At 42.0% G+C, this 14,380-nt stretch overlaps 1 protein-coding gene across 1 annotated transcript; it reads left to right on the top strand.

The window, feature by feature from the left end:
- The first annotated feature begins 360 nt into the window (after positions 1–360).
- LOC140516688 (uncharacterized) lies at positions 361–13,454 on the top strand. The gene is made up of 6 exons (XM_072627675.1): positions 361–393; positions 1,102–1,342; positions 1,675–1,950; positions 2,794–2,964; positions 5,492–5,644; positions 13,027–13,454. The coding sequence occupies exons 1-6, from the start codon at positions 361–363 to the stop codon at positions 13,185–13,187; spliced, it is 1,035 nt and encodes a 344-aa protein (XP_072483776.1). The 3' UTR covers positions 13,188–13,454.
- The last annotated feature ends 926 nt before the right edge of the window (positions 13,455–14,380 follow it).

The following is a 14,380-nucleotide window of genomic DNA, read 5'->3' as shown; positions in this document are numbered from 1 at the left end:
CTCTTGTAATTCAGATTCTGCTAGTTTATAAACTCATTTGTTAAAGAGCTGTCTAAAGGTTGCAAAAAAAAAAGTATATAAAGGAAAGAGTGGGGGAGTGGGAATCACATGAAACTCACTTGTATCCAAAAGACAGAGGAAAACTGAGTATCCACAATTTGTTGTAGGAAATACATTAAATTCAACATGGAAACAATTGAGGATGAGGGCACTTTTAAGAGGAAGGGTAATTCTGGGGAGAGGATAGCTATAAACAAAACCATTTATTGTTCTTAAAGAAGTATTGAAAGTAAGGAAAAAAAGAAAATGAAAAACCAGACTAGAAGGGGATGTCTTAGATCAGATCTAAACAATCGGAAAATGGCAAAACAAATTTTGGTATACAAACGTAATGTAATGTGATTGCACCATCAGACACCAAGAAGATGACTTCAGAGGATTTAGAGAGTAGAAAGTGAAGCAAACAGAACCGGGAGAATAATTTAGACAAGTGTCACATTGTAAAGAAAAACAACTTTGAAAACTTAGCAACTGTGATCCAAACAAAGACCAATGATATCACCCAACGTCACCTGTCACCTGACAGAGGTGATGGATACAAGGCATAGAGACATACCCACTGCGAGGATTTATTGTGCTTGATTCTATCTGTTTGTTACAAGGAATTTTTCTCCCCTTTCTTTTCTGGGTTAGTTGGGGAGAGGTGCTGGGTTAACAATAGTGATGCCCACATGAAGATGGCCTTGAAAACTTCTTTTGATTCACACAAGAGAACAGAAGCAAGTTCAGAAGAAGCACAAACAGGACAATTTTGAAAATAAAGTGTAGAATTAATTTTACACACATATATATATATGTGTATATATATTTTTAATGAGACCTGACTTAAAAACAATGACTGGGACCCCAGGAAACATAAGACTGTCGCAGTCTAGGAACGCTGGGAACCCTGAAATCCAAGGGCAAAAGACATGAGTCCCACCTGAAAGGTATTCAACTCAAGCCTTCCTTCAGTCAGAGACAAGTTTTATTAAAACGCTGGTTAAAGTGGGTGACATTGTAAGAATCTGCTTTGGTAGAGGAGACGAACCCTTTTTATAGGGAAAAGGTGTGTGGGAAGATTTGGATGGAAGTGGACAAAAGCGTCGTCACGGTTCTTTCTTTCTTCCTCCCTCCTCCTCCCGAACCGAGCGCGAGGGGGCCGGCCGTGCGGCCGGCGTGGCGCTGCTTGCTCGCCGCGGGGCGGGTCGACCAGCACTCCGTGAGAGCGTACCGCCGCGGCTGGAGGACAGGAGGATCGGTCGATCGATCGCGGACTGCACGGACCTGGGTCGCGCTCTCGGTCTCGCCCCGCTCCCTCCCTCCCTCCCTCTCTCTCTCTCTCTCTCTCTCTCTCTCTCTATCTCTTTCACTCTCTCTTCCCGCCCCCCCCCCCTTATCTCCCGGACCCTGCGCGCATGTGCGGTCAGGGTCAGGGCTGCGGAGGGACCCCGGCGCATGCGAATGCGCCCTACTCGGTCACAGAGGGCGGCGAGGGTAGGGGTGGGGGAGGGCGCAAGCTCTTCTGGCTACACATGCGCAGCTCCACCAGCTACGAAGGGGCAGCTCCTCTGGCTACACATGCGCAGCTCCACCAGCTACGAGGGGGCAGCTCCTCTGGCTCCACATGCGCAGCTCCACCAGCTACGAGGGCTCAGCTCCTCTGGCTACACATGCGCAGCTCCACCAGCTACGAGGGTGCAGCTCCTCTGGCTCCACATGCGCAGCTCCTGTGGCTACACATGCGCAGCTCCACCAGCTACGAGGGCGCAGCTCCTCTGGCCACACATGCGCAGCTCCACCAGCTACGAGGGGGCAGCTCCTCTGGCAGCCACCATAATACCCCCTCCCACTTAGACTCTGCTGCCAAAGAGCAGGAGAGAAAAGAGGAAAGGGATTCCCACCCACCTAGTATACCTTACTCCATACATATATCCCCAGCTGTCCTTGGATTGTTCCAGAGAAACCTTGAAGACCCTTCTATACATTTCCCTGTCACCCTAATGCCCTAAACAGTGGGTCTCAAAGACCCAGCAGGGCTGCTAGTAGCCTCTTGAAGAAATGTTATACAGCCTTCCAGGTGACTAGTTTTTGTCAAGGAGAAACAAAGATTCAGGTCATTGTAATACCGTAAAACTTGAAACAGGAAATCTAAGTTCGAAACTACTAGTCCTAGACAACATGTTGTTTTAAAAAAAAAAAAAAAACAAAATCTAAAAACAAAATCACTTTTTTTCCCCTTCAAAGCAGAAAAACTCTTCTGGCTTTGGATCGGGCCCTGAATTCAAAGCTTTTGTCAAACTCTGGCCTTGATTGGGTGACAAAGCAGTTCAAACCCAACATAATAAAAGGCCAAATATTCACTTCATTTTCCCACTTGCTCAAAATTTTCTGACTCCACAGAGAGCCAGTGAGTTCCCTGGAGTGAGATGGAGGCAGAGAGTATTCTCCATGCTTTGGAAATTTCATTTAGCTTTTCCTTCCCCTGCCTGGGAAACGCTTAGCTGCTCCCAGAGCTTATTCACAGTGAATAAACAGGACAGCAAGATGCTTAGTGAACCCAGCCCTGTTCCTGGTTTGGTCATAGGTTTATCTTGTTTTTTGTTGCCTTGTGTGAAGATAGCACACCCATTCACTTCACTGTGCGTGGGATGATCACATTGCCCCCTCGGGGATTTGTCAGAGCTGTGCTATAGCTGTCCTCAGCTTAAGTTGGAATTTACTGCTATGTATCTGTCTGTCTTCCATTTACAGAGACTGGGACAAAACGGGGCTTCAGCCTAACCCCAGACAATGATGTGTTCGAGTATCTTGCGTATACCTACTCTTCAAAGAATCCTGAAATGAAAACAGGAAACTTTTGTGAAAAGAGTATAAATTTCCCCGATGGTATAACAAATGGATACTTGTGGTACCCACTCAAAGGTTAGTTTTTCTCTGGTTCTGCTGGGTTCTTTTCTTGTCTCTTTAATCCAAAGGCTATATGTTCTTCTCTCTATAAGCAGTTATCCAAAGACCCCCCAGTCCTTGCAGACTACTGGCAATCCCTTGCTAACAGAGTGTAGATGAGTTTGTGTTTGACATAGATAATAATGTTTCCTGTCATCAAGAACCCAGGCAGAAATGAGAAAATGCAACATTCCATGGCCACAGTGGGTCAGGCCCCTATGGGAAGAGTCCCCTCCCCTAGAGGCGTGATTGTACAAATAGCAGCCTAGATACTGCTTCTTTTGAATTCCAGGTGCTGATGGGCCAGAATACTCACTAGTCCCTTTTCCTAGCTCCCTCCCCATTCAGTTGTTCAGCTGTGGGAAGGACGGAGAGCAGACACACAAGTTGGTACTTTTTACAGCAGGATGGCTCTGGGCCAGCCACATGAAAGAATGTAAAACAAGCAGACAGTAGGATTGATAATGCAGCCAAATAAATAGGTGTCTTAAGCACATCTTTCTATGGGTTTCACCTCCTTTGCTCCCTCTGTTTCCAGGCTTCTGTCACCTTCCTCCCCACTGTTGATACAAAGTTTTCTCCTTACATTTAGAAGAGAAATATTCTCTGGCTGAAAGGCAAGCTTTACTGTCTGTCTCTTGCGTACGAGAACAAACCCGTATTGCGTCGGATTAGTTGGAAACATAGTGACACACAACAGTAATTCTGGGACTCATTCCCATGTGTGAGTCTCGATAGACTTGTGTGTCTTCAGTGCTGATGAATGGGGAGTTTGGCAGGAAGTGTGCTATATTCAAATGTCTGAAGGGCTAGCATGTGAGAAGGAGGGATTACATTTGTCCTGCTTGGCCACAGAAGTACTCGGTGGAAATTACAGGAAGGCAGATCTCAGTCAACATAAACAGAACTGTCTATAAATCAGAGCTAGAACCATTCCAGCACAAACCTTGTCAGGGAGATCGTTAGAAGTCATTCATTCTACAGATGGAATATAGACTAGTCCAGGGGAGGTTCTTAAATCTTTTTGCATCATGAACCCCTTTGGCAATCTGATGAAGCCTACAAAAGCATGTTTTTAATACATTGGATTACAAAGGAAACCAGTTCTATTGAAATGAGGTTAGAATTTTTTTCCCCATCCAAATTCATGGACCTTCTGGCATCTACCCACATAACCCTTAGAGGATAATAACCCCTGAACCATAGAAGATACGTGATGTGTGCATACTTTTCAACTCTTCTAGGATTCTAAGTTAAAATCAGATAAAACATTGTACTTTAAATTTATAATCGTCTTAAAAATACGTGCTGGAATGAGAGGCAAAAGAGTGTCAGAGTGAACACCCTCAACATCTGGAGTAGAGGGGACCCCCAGTTCAGTCTGCATCAGTAACAGCAAAATTTGTGCCTTGCTTTTCTATCAGAAGGTTACTCTGGTGATGATTGACCCAGAAATGGCCCAGGAAGTTGAGCCTTCATTACAAAAGTGCAGGTGTGCCCTCTCTTTTTTTTTTTTTTTTTTTTTGGCCTTAAAGAGATGTGCACTTGAGGAAGCTCTATCTTAAGAGGATCCAGCAATGAGTCATTTTGTTAAGGGAGGAATCCTTTTGTAATGGAAATTTTGTAACATGGGGACAATCTTGGACATGTTTCAGCAGCCTGGTATAAGAGCCATAGTGGAGCATTTCCAGTTGCCCCTAGATAATTGCTTTGTCAGGTCTTGTGTCTGTACACTAATTGATGGAGTGAATGGGGTGTTCAGGGAAGGCTAGTGCTTCTGGTGTGAGGGCTTGCTGAGCCCTTGTCAGGGCTACTCATCCACCTTTGGTATCCACCTGTCACCCAACTCTCACCTGTGGCTCCAAGAAGCTGGAGCATGTGCAGGTGGTCACTACCCAAGTTAAACCATAAGGGTAACCAACAGGCCTCATCAGTGAATTAGGGGGATGTCTAAACCAAACATGTGAAGACTTCCTCCATCGGAATGGGCAGATGAGAACAATTTGTTCCAGCAGTCATGAAGGAGGTGAGGCAGGCTCTGTGGAGTGCTTAGAGCTTGGTCAGACATCAAAGATGCCATGGTCATCCACTGCACCCCAGATCATCACCAGTCATCTTGACTTTTGTCTTGTGACTGGACTTTGATGACTCAGGAAGACAGAATGAGGCTTTATGCAACTCTGCCTCTCTTAAATACAATTGAAGGGCAAGTCAAGACATCATTTGTGAGGTCGCTGGTCATCTTTGAAAACAAAAGAAAACAATACTAATTGGTAAGCACTTCTGAGACAGTCTAATGCAGCCCTCTCATTTTAGAGAGGTCAAGGGACTTGCCAGGGATCTCCTCGGTCTTCAGCAGAAAAAAACAGAATTTAACCCACATTCTCTGCCATCAAATGCAGGCTCTTATCACTGTGAGCGATATGCCTCTTCTTTTCCTGTAACACAAGCATCTGCAGCTGCCTAATTCACCCATTTCTGTTTGTCTGGTGCTTTTGTTTAGGTGGGATGCAAGATTACAACTACATCTGGGCCCAGTGTTTTGAAATTACGTTGGAGGTGTCATGCTGCAAATATCCACCAGAAGAAAATCTCCCAGACTTTTGGAATAAGAAGCGAGACTCACTAATCAGCTTCATGAAACAGGTTCATCTAGGTCCGTAAGATTTTCAAATGAATTCTTTGCTAACGCCAAGTATGACTTCTAGCAAAACCTGTGGGATAAGAATGCGAACTTACCAATTTCCTGGCTACATTATGGTTTTTCCTAGGAGGCATAACTAGAAGTGAAGAATTTTCTCTGCTAGAGAGGAATCCTTCCATATTTGGGAAGGTGCTATGTCAGCCAGTTGGGGTAAAAGACAGGACAAAAAGTGTTGATTTCCAGTGGGCCCCAAGTTCAAATATCAAGTCACTTGGAAACTGGCCTCAAGACAAGAACACCCTGTGTTAGTGAAAGGGATGACGCTCATTCAACAAATATTTATTACAAGAATCTGGCATATAAGACGCTCTAGGAGGCACTGGGGCTGCAAAGATAAAAGGTGACATTGTCCTTGTCCTCCATGAATTCACATCTCACATCCCACCGTATAAGTCAATGGTGACCTATCCTAGGTTACTTATTACCCATTATAGAAAAAAATTAACAAAAGCCCACCTGCATATGTGACTTCATAATTTGAACTTCATAAATTTCCATATTTCACTTTAGTTTCCCAGTACAACTCTTCTTGGCCCCATTTCACATCTGGGAAAGCTGATGCTAAGAGTTCAAATGACTTCCTTGAGGTTATAAGTGGTAAGTGGCAAAATGAGGTCTTTGAGGACCAAAACATTCCAGAGGGGTAACTGGACACCTGCTTGATGACCTTTTGTCCGTTTCTTTTCCAAGGTAGGAAGGGACCAACAGTGACTCCAGCATCCCCCCCTCCCCCCTAGAAATCCTGCCAAATGCATCCAAGCTAGTATCATGGGGCTCTACCTGGCCTGCTTCCGCAAAGTCCTTTGCCAGTATTTCCCACAGCTGCTGGTCAAATACAATGAACAAAAGAGCAATATATTAACTGGGATCATGTACAGTTCAGCACCCCAGCTGTCACTCAGTCTTCACTCATGTGGGCTTTGTAAAGCTCTTTGACTTTGTTAAATGTTGGTATCATCTGCTTCTATTTAGAACGTCCAGAAGAAAGATCAGAAATTGGCAAATGTTTTTCTGCTATAACGTCAAGTAAAGTGCAGGGAGGAAAGAAAGCGTTTGGGCTTTTGGTTTTGGTTTTTGCCAAGTTCTTGCCCTAATCCTCAACAAAAAGCCATCATTTTACATCATCCTTTTTTTGGTTTGTTTTAGAGAAGGTATCATTTCCATCTTCACTTAGGTTCTAGGGTTTTTGCCCATCATCCCATGTCTTTCTCCTTTGCTAAATTCTAAACCTTGATTGATCTCTGGTTACCAGTGCTGAGCCCCCAAACCTTAATCCCCTGGGTCTGTTAGGCTTCCTGGATTTGTACACGTTGTATATGCTCAAGTTCTTAATTACCCGCTTCCTTCTTCTGTCATTTCGGTCGTAACTGTATGTCTACTTTGGGCATCCATTTCCCTTCCTCCTTTACTTTCTGTCTGCCATAGGAATTGTACCACAAGAGTATATTTTCTAGGATATGTTCAGAAGGGGGTGTAGGGGGAAAGGACATAGAAGTTTAGAAAAAATTCACTAAAAGTAAATAAGAAATAGATATGAAAGAAAAAAATGACCCAAGTCTTAGGCAGATTGACCCCCTAAGCTTGTTTTCTAAGTTGAGTCATAAAATATAAGTATATTCAAGAGGATATAAATATCACTAAAAAAGGTTTCATTATGAAATATATGATCTGTCTTCCCTCAATTTATCATGACCCTAAAATTTCATCCACCCTTCACATTCATCCTGAATCACTTCAGCCTGAAAATCCCCTCCTCTTCAGCCTCTAGCTTTCCTCATCTAATACCTTTCTCTCAAATTTTTTTCATCCGTGCCCTGTAACCCCTGTTACAAACAGAATTAGGCCAGCAAAACAAATTTACCATGTTGGACATGTTCAAAACAGTACGTCTTCATTCTGCATCCTGAGTCCACCTCTGTAAGGGGGTGGGTTATAGAAAAGGCAAATGATCTCTCTAGGCCTATGCCCTAAATCATTTGTCTTTTCTCTGATCCATAGCTTTCGCCAAGCAGCAGAGGATGGAGGAATCAAAAGATATGGGTTTCAATCCCAGCTCTTCCACTTACTTCCATTTGAGTCCTTGGACAAGTCACTTTATTTCTCTGGGCCTCAGTCTCCTCATCTGTAAAACTGGGATAATAATCCCTCCCAGGATTGTAATAAGGGTAAAATGATGCAATATTTATAAAGTGTTCTTGCCAATTCTAAATGCTAGCTATTATTCAATGACAGGCCTGGGGCCTCCTGACTCTCAGGTCTGTGCTTTTCCCATGATGTTTGAGTTCTCTTCTGTAGCTAATTCTCATTTGCTCTGATTCAGGAGGTGTGTCCATATTGGCTCCCTTCAGGGACTATAGGGGTAAAGGAACCTGGGTCTCAGTCACAGAGTCTCTCTCTCTGGCATACCATAAACAACCAAAGAAAGGCATTCTGGAGGGGAGAAGGGAAGCAAAGAGAACGGCTTATGCATTGCATATCAAATAACTGATCCTACTCGTAGAATGTAGAAGGGAGGTGTAGTTTATCCACACAGAATGTGATTGGCACAAAATTCAGCCCGTGGAGTCATTTCTTGCTTGGTTAGAAGACCAGCAGACTGTATACCCCATGCTGACCATTCCAGGACTTTAATGAATGAGAAAACACTGGCTTAGGAAATGATGGACAGGAGGACTTCAGAGAGGCCTGGAAGGACTTCTATGAACTGATGCTGAGTGAAATGAGAAGAACCAGGATTACATTGTACACAGTATCAGCCACAGTGTGTGAGGACTATTTCTGGTAGACCCAGCCCCTCACAGCAATACAAACATTCCCAAAGGACTACTGAGACAAAATGCCACCCACATCCAGAGCAAGAACTATGGAATCAGAACACAGAATGAAGCAGAACATTTCTGCTTTGTGTTGTTTTCGTTTGGTTTGTTTTCTCTCATGATTTCTTCCATTCATTTTAGCTCTTCTATGCAACATGACTAATGGGAAAATGTGCTTAATAAGGATGTATATGTAGAACCCACATAAGATTGCATGCCGTTTCAGGGAGGGGGAGAAAATATAAGACTTATGGAAGTGATTGCAGAAAACTGAAAACAAATAACTTAATTATTAAAAAGAAAAGGTTACACTAGTTTAGGAAAGAAAAGATCTACAGTCCCCTTGAGTCAAGTCAACCAAAGACTGAAGGTAATTTCAGAAAGATACAGTCACTACAGCATTTTCTTCTCTTTTGTCTTTCAGTGAGAACAAGGGAGCGCTTTTCACTCAGGTCTCATCCTTTTCTTCCAGCTTAGAAACAAATCTGCTTTGAAAAAAAACATGTGGTTTGAGTTTTATCCTTTAAGAATCCTGAATTGGGGTCTTTGCACGCTAACTGTAATTCTTTCATGGTGCCCCACGGTCAGGGTTGGAGGCGAAGGAACATGATTTCTCCTGGATTCTTGCCGGGGGAGGTTTCCAGCTGCAATTTTATTGCAGAAAACAAAATTAATTAATTAAATTAAATGACTGGATGGATTGGTGCAACAGTTCTGCCCTCTTGTGGTTTCAGACTGATATTTCCCATTGCAACTGCAACCGCTTTCAAGGTTTCCTCGTGAGGCTTCGATTTCAGGGTCTTCCATGGAATGTCTTTTCTGCCCTTGTGACTTGAAGTCCATGGGAAATCTTGATTCCTGAACTTCCTGACAATGGGCATCTGTTCTAGTGCTCTTCAGCTCTGACCTCGACATTGAAGTGTCTGGTGACTTTGCCATCAATGACCCAATTTCATCATTTGACATGATGTATCTGAAGTGGTTGAGACTGCTATTACTTCAGACTAGACCCTACGTATAAAAACCTTGTTGTAGTGCTTTGAGCACTGGATGTTGGCAGCAGGAAACATGGGTTCCATCACTGACTACAGTTAAAGGTAGTTAGCTAGATGGTACAGTGGGTAGAGTGCTGGAATCATGAAGACCTAAGTTCAGATCCCACCTTAGACATTTATTAGGAAAGCCCCTTAACCTCATTCATCTGCAGTTTCTTTATCTGGATAATAATAGCATCTTACAGAGTTATGGTGAGGATGAGATAAATCGTGAGAATGATTCTGCAAACCTAAAGCATTATATGAATGTGAGAGATCATTATTACTAACTAGCTGCATGACCTTAGGCAAGTTCTGTGTCTGCTCCTCTTCTGAAAAATGGGGGCAGTAAGTCCTATTCTATCTAATCCATAGAGTTCACATGAGGGGGAAATGAGATAACACGTGAAACTGCTTCAAAATGACCAGAGGTCTCCAATACGGGAGAATACCACTCTATTATTGTGCCACTCTCAGGCGACATCGGATCTCCTATTGCATTTTCAAGGACTGAGCTTAGAGGGGAGCTTACACATAATTTCTTCTAACAGCTGCATTTTTCATAGAAAGAAGCTAAAGACCTAGAAAGAAGAGAACAGTTTGGCCAGTGTCACAGAGAGTTAGCCTTAGACAAGTATTAGAGCCAAATTCTAGAAGCTAAGCCTTCTTTGTAGATTCCAGTATCGTAGGCTTTAGAACATGGTGGAACCTTAGAATTTATCCAACCCATTCCCCTCACTTGATAAAGTCTTTGCTTCCTGGGGGCTCTGAGGCTTAGATTAGAATGGGAAATCCTTTCACCTATTGGGAAATCTCTTCTCTGGGCCCAGAAGAGGATTTTAGGGTAAAAGGTCATGAATTTAGAGCTTGAGGAACTTCAGATAATTTCTGGAGCTATTTGGCAGTCTTCAGTCATTTCTTAGAAATCTTAAATGGAAAACATACTGTGCCCTGATTTCCCATAAAGAAAAAACCCTGACGTTTCAAGTTGTGGTCCAGGACCACCCAGCAATCTAAAAGGCTGGACAATAAAAACCTGGGGGATGTTTTGTTCACCAATGGATACAGTCTAGCAAAAGAACTTTGTCCACCCCTGACTGCTTTGTTGTAAGAGAACAAAAGAGAAAAAGGCCACATAGTATCTATATCAACATTAAAGACCTGAGCCACACTGACCTAAGGCAAGACTACTTGTCTCTCGCACTTCTGATGTCTGCCCACCTTGTCATTTGTTGCTTGGCTAGAAGAAGATAAGCAGATGGTATAGCCATAGTATCCAGGGTGTTCATGAATGAAGCCAGGTCAGAAATGGCAAGCTGTGGAGTCAATGGCTAAAGCTTAGTATTTGGAGTCAGGGAGACTCAAGTTCAAAACTGATCTTAGATCCTTTCCAGCTCTCTAATCCTGGTAAAGTTACTTAACGTATCTGCCTCAGTTTCCTTATCTGTAAAGTAAGAGCACCTACTTTTGAGAATTGTTGTGAAGACAAAAGGAGATATTTATTAGGCACTTTTGCAAACCTTAAAGTGTTGTATAAAAGCTATTTATGATGGTGATGATAACTGCTATCTCAAACCTCAACTTACTTTACCTTCCATATTTTCCCATGCATATAGCAAGAAGGAAAGGACTGATATGTACACAAAACATTTACAGCAACTTTTTGTGGTAGCAAAGAATTGGAAACCGAGGGGATGTTCATCAAATGGGGAATGACTGAACAAGTTATGGCATATTATTAACGTGATGAAATACTACTGTGTTGTAAGAAAAGAAGGGAGATGGTTTCAGAAAAGCCTGGAAAGACTTAGATGAACTGACACTAAGTGAAGTGAGCAGAACCAGAATATATGTGTGTGTACGTGTGTGTGTGTGTATATATACACACATATATACATATATATATAAATGTGTGTGTATATATATTATTGTTATAAAATAACAACAATATTGTAAAAATAATCAGCCCTGAAAAACTTGGGAACTCTGATCAACAACATGATAAACCACAGTCCCAAAGGACTTATTAAGAAACATGCAATCTACTTTCAGATAGAAGTGATGGGCTGAGAGTAAAATGAAACATCTTTTCTTTCTCTTTCCCTCCCTAATGTGGAGACTGATACTGCATAGCTATACCTATTAGTAATGGGCTTTGTTTTTCTTCCTTTCTCAGTGGATATGAGTAGGCTATTTGGAACTGAAGATAAAATTGACTTTTTTAAAAATTTAAATTAGAGAGGTTGGACTCAATGGCTTATAAGGAATCTTCCCATCCTAGATCTAAGATCCTGAGATGGTATTAATCAAAAAGTATTTGAGTTGAAGAAATTTTTTAAAATACATTTATGAAGTAGTCTTTTGGTCCAAATTGTGAATTCGTTGATTACTCCTGGTGAGGAAACTCCCTCTACAACCACAGATGGGCAACTGTTCTCCAGTTAAACTCTTAAGAAAACTGCCTGCGCAGTTTTCAAAAGAAGAAATCAAAGCTATCAGTGGTCACATGGAAAAAAATGCTCTCCAATGCTATTGATCAGAGAAATGCAAATTAAAACAACACTAAGATACTCCTCACACTTCTCAGATTGGCTAACATCACAGACAAAGAAAACATCAAATGCTGAAGGTGATGCAGAAAAATCAGGACTCTAATGTGTCTGAAACCAGATTTAAGCAGGCAAAGATGAGTCTTCCTGACTCCAGGCTGGGCACACTCTTCACTATGCCACCCAACTGACCTAAAACACCAACAAAACTACTGTAACTTAAATAAGAAATGGAAAGAACGTCAACAACTGATCAAACAGCCAATCAAAATCCTGTTCAATGCCAATGCCGATAGTATTCAGTCATGAAGGAAACTGAAAACAGATATAAAAGAAAAGTCACGAATCAGATCAAGGAAGGAGCTGCGTGCTTCAAAATGCTATCCTCCTGGTGTGCAGTCTGGCAGTGGGATTCGAGAGCAAAGTGGGGGTGTGGCTCTCATGCCTCCACTCTCATCATCTTGGATAAGGAAGTGATGTGAGGCAAAACTGTCATCTCCTCAGTAACTACTGCTCCAACTTTACAGCATATATGCTCAGTCTATACAGCTTTTGAACTGCCTGATATGACCTCCATTCCCACCTCCTGCCTTCTCCTTTGAGCAACCTCCATCTTCAATTCTCATGGTCTGTGGTTTACTCTCCATGAACATAATTTGAACCACTGGACTGCTTCATCCTTCCCCTAAAATTCTCCCCTCTGGCCTTTAACCATCCTACAGGTGTTGGCACCAGTTGGGTCTCTAGAGGGTCCTGAGTCAAAGACATTTCTGTGGTTTCCTACTCAAAGTTAATATTGTTGGGGAAGAGGGATTCTTCTACAAAATGTTATCTGATTATCTAAATAGCTTCCAATAAGAGTTTGGCAAGATATTTTAAATGAAAAAAAGTTTTATTCTCACAGGCTATAAACCTTTTTTGTGTGTGCTTTTTAGGTATTAAAGGTCAAGTGTTTGATGTGAACAAAAATCCAATACCAAATGTAATAGTGGAGGCTAAGGGCAGGAACCATATATGCCCCTTCAGAACTAACAAATTTGGAGAATATTATCTTCTTCTTCTGCCTGGATCCTATACGATAAATGTAAGCATATAATTGATGTGGTTCAAATTTACTTTGAAAAGACAAGTCTTTCCCCCATACAAATTCATATCAGACAGGCTATGGGTGGAGGGATTGCTTGGCTCTAAAACAACAATCTCTGGAATCCAGTAACTGACTTGCTTCCTTCTTAGGGTTGAGACTTGTTTTGCTCATAGGGATGCAGTTTGGAGAAATGCAGTGATGGCAACTAAAAGTAAACTCTTAGGAAAGCCCAAGAATTAGAGCTGCCTAGGGCTAGAGGGAGGGGATAGTGATAAATTTGACATAGTACAACAAAGAACAATTTTTCTGAAAAATCTGAGATGGGAAAAGTCACATTACATATTGAGCAGCTGTTATTTTTATTGGTTGGTTAGCATTTTTTTTTGAAAGACAGACCATATTCCAAATATTTAGTGTTTAAGAAGTTTAGCACTGAAGGAATCTGAGGGGTAATCTATTCTAACAAATACTTGAGACCTTCCTTAATTTCTCTACAAAGTTCTCATCATCCAGTCTCTGATGGATGATCTCCAGTAATTGGGAACTCAGAGAATTTTAGTGTTGGAAAGGGATGTCCACAGCCTTCTGGTCCAATCCATACATGAAAGGCAGTCCCTGTGACATACTCAACAAGTGATTGTCTAGCCTTGGCTTGAAGACCTCTAAGTCTTTTTTCTCCAAAACCTCACCAGGTAGCTTCTTCTACTTTCAGACTAGAAGTAATTTTTTTCTTGTCTTAGATCTAGCCAAAATCTGCTTCTCTACAACTTCTACTCATTGGTCCTCATGGAAGATTAGTGTGGCAGTAGGATAAAGGATGGATTAGAAAAGGAAAAGAGGAAAGATCTACTAAGAAGATTTTTGCAATAGTCTAAGTTGGTGGCAGTGAGAGCCTGAACTAGGGGGATGTCATTGGGAATGCAGAGTAGGGCAAAGATTCAAGAGATATCACAGAGATGGGCTTGTTAACTAATAAAATGTAAGCAGTAAGGAAAATGACGATAATGCCTCTATGTTACCATAGACAATAGGGAGTCGAAAGGAGGAGTAAGTATATTGGGAAAGATGACAAGTGCCATTTTGGACATACTGAGTTTAAGGTACCAGTGGGACATTCCTTGGGAAACAGAGAACATTGAAGATGTTAGAGCTGGAGATAAAGACTGGGAAGTCACATAAATAGATGTTGTAGTTTTATTTTG

Source organism: Notamacropus eugenii, chromosome Y, assembly GCF_028372415.1.
Source record: "Notamacropus eugenii isolate mMacEug1 chromosome Y, mMacEug1.pri_v2, whole genome shotgun sequence".
Lineage (NCBI taxonomy): Eukaryota > Metazoa > Chordata > Mammalia > Diprotodontia > Macropodidae > Notamacropus > Notamacropus eugenii.
This window is presented reverse-complemented; position numbering and strand designations above follow the sequence as displayed.

What these genes read in the sequence shown, in the direction of transcription:
- LOC140516688 (XM_072627675.1), top strand. Translation starts at nt 361, where the DNA reads ATGGCAAAACAAATTTTGGTATACAAACGTAAT. An exon ending in AAGGGATTCCCACCCACCTA is followed by an intron (nt 1,951 to 2,793) that starts GTATACCTTACT and finishes TTCCATTTACAG; the next exon opens with AGACTGGGACAAAACGGGGC. An exon ending in CATGAAACAGGTTCATCTAG is followed by an intron (nt 5,645 to 13,026) that starts GTCCGTAAGATT and finishes TGTGCTTTTTAG; the next exon opens with GTATTAAAGGTCAAGTGTTT.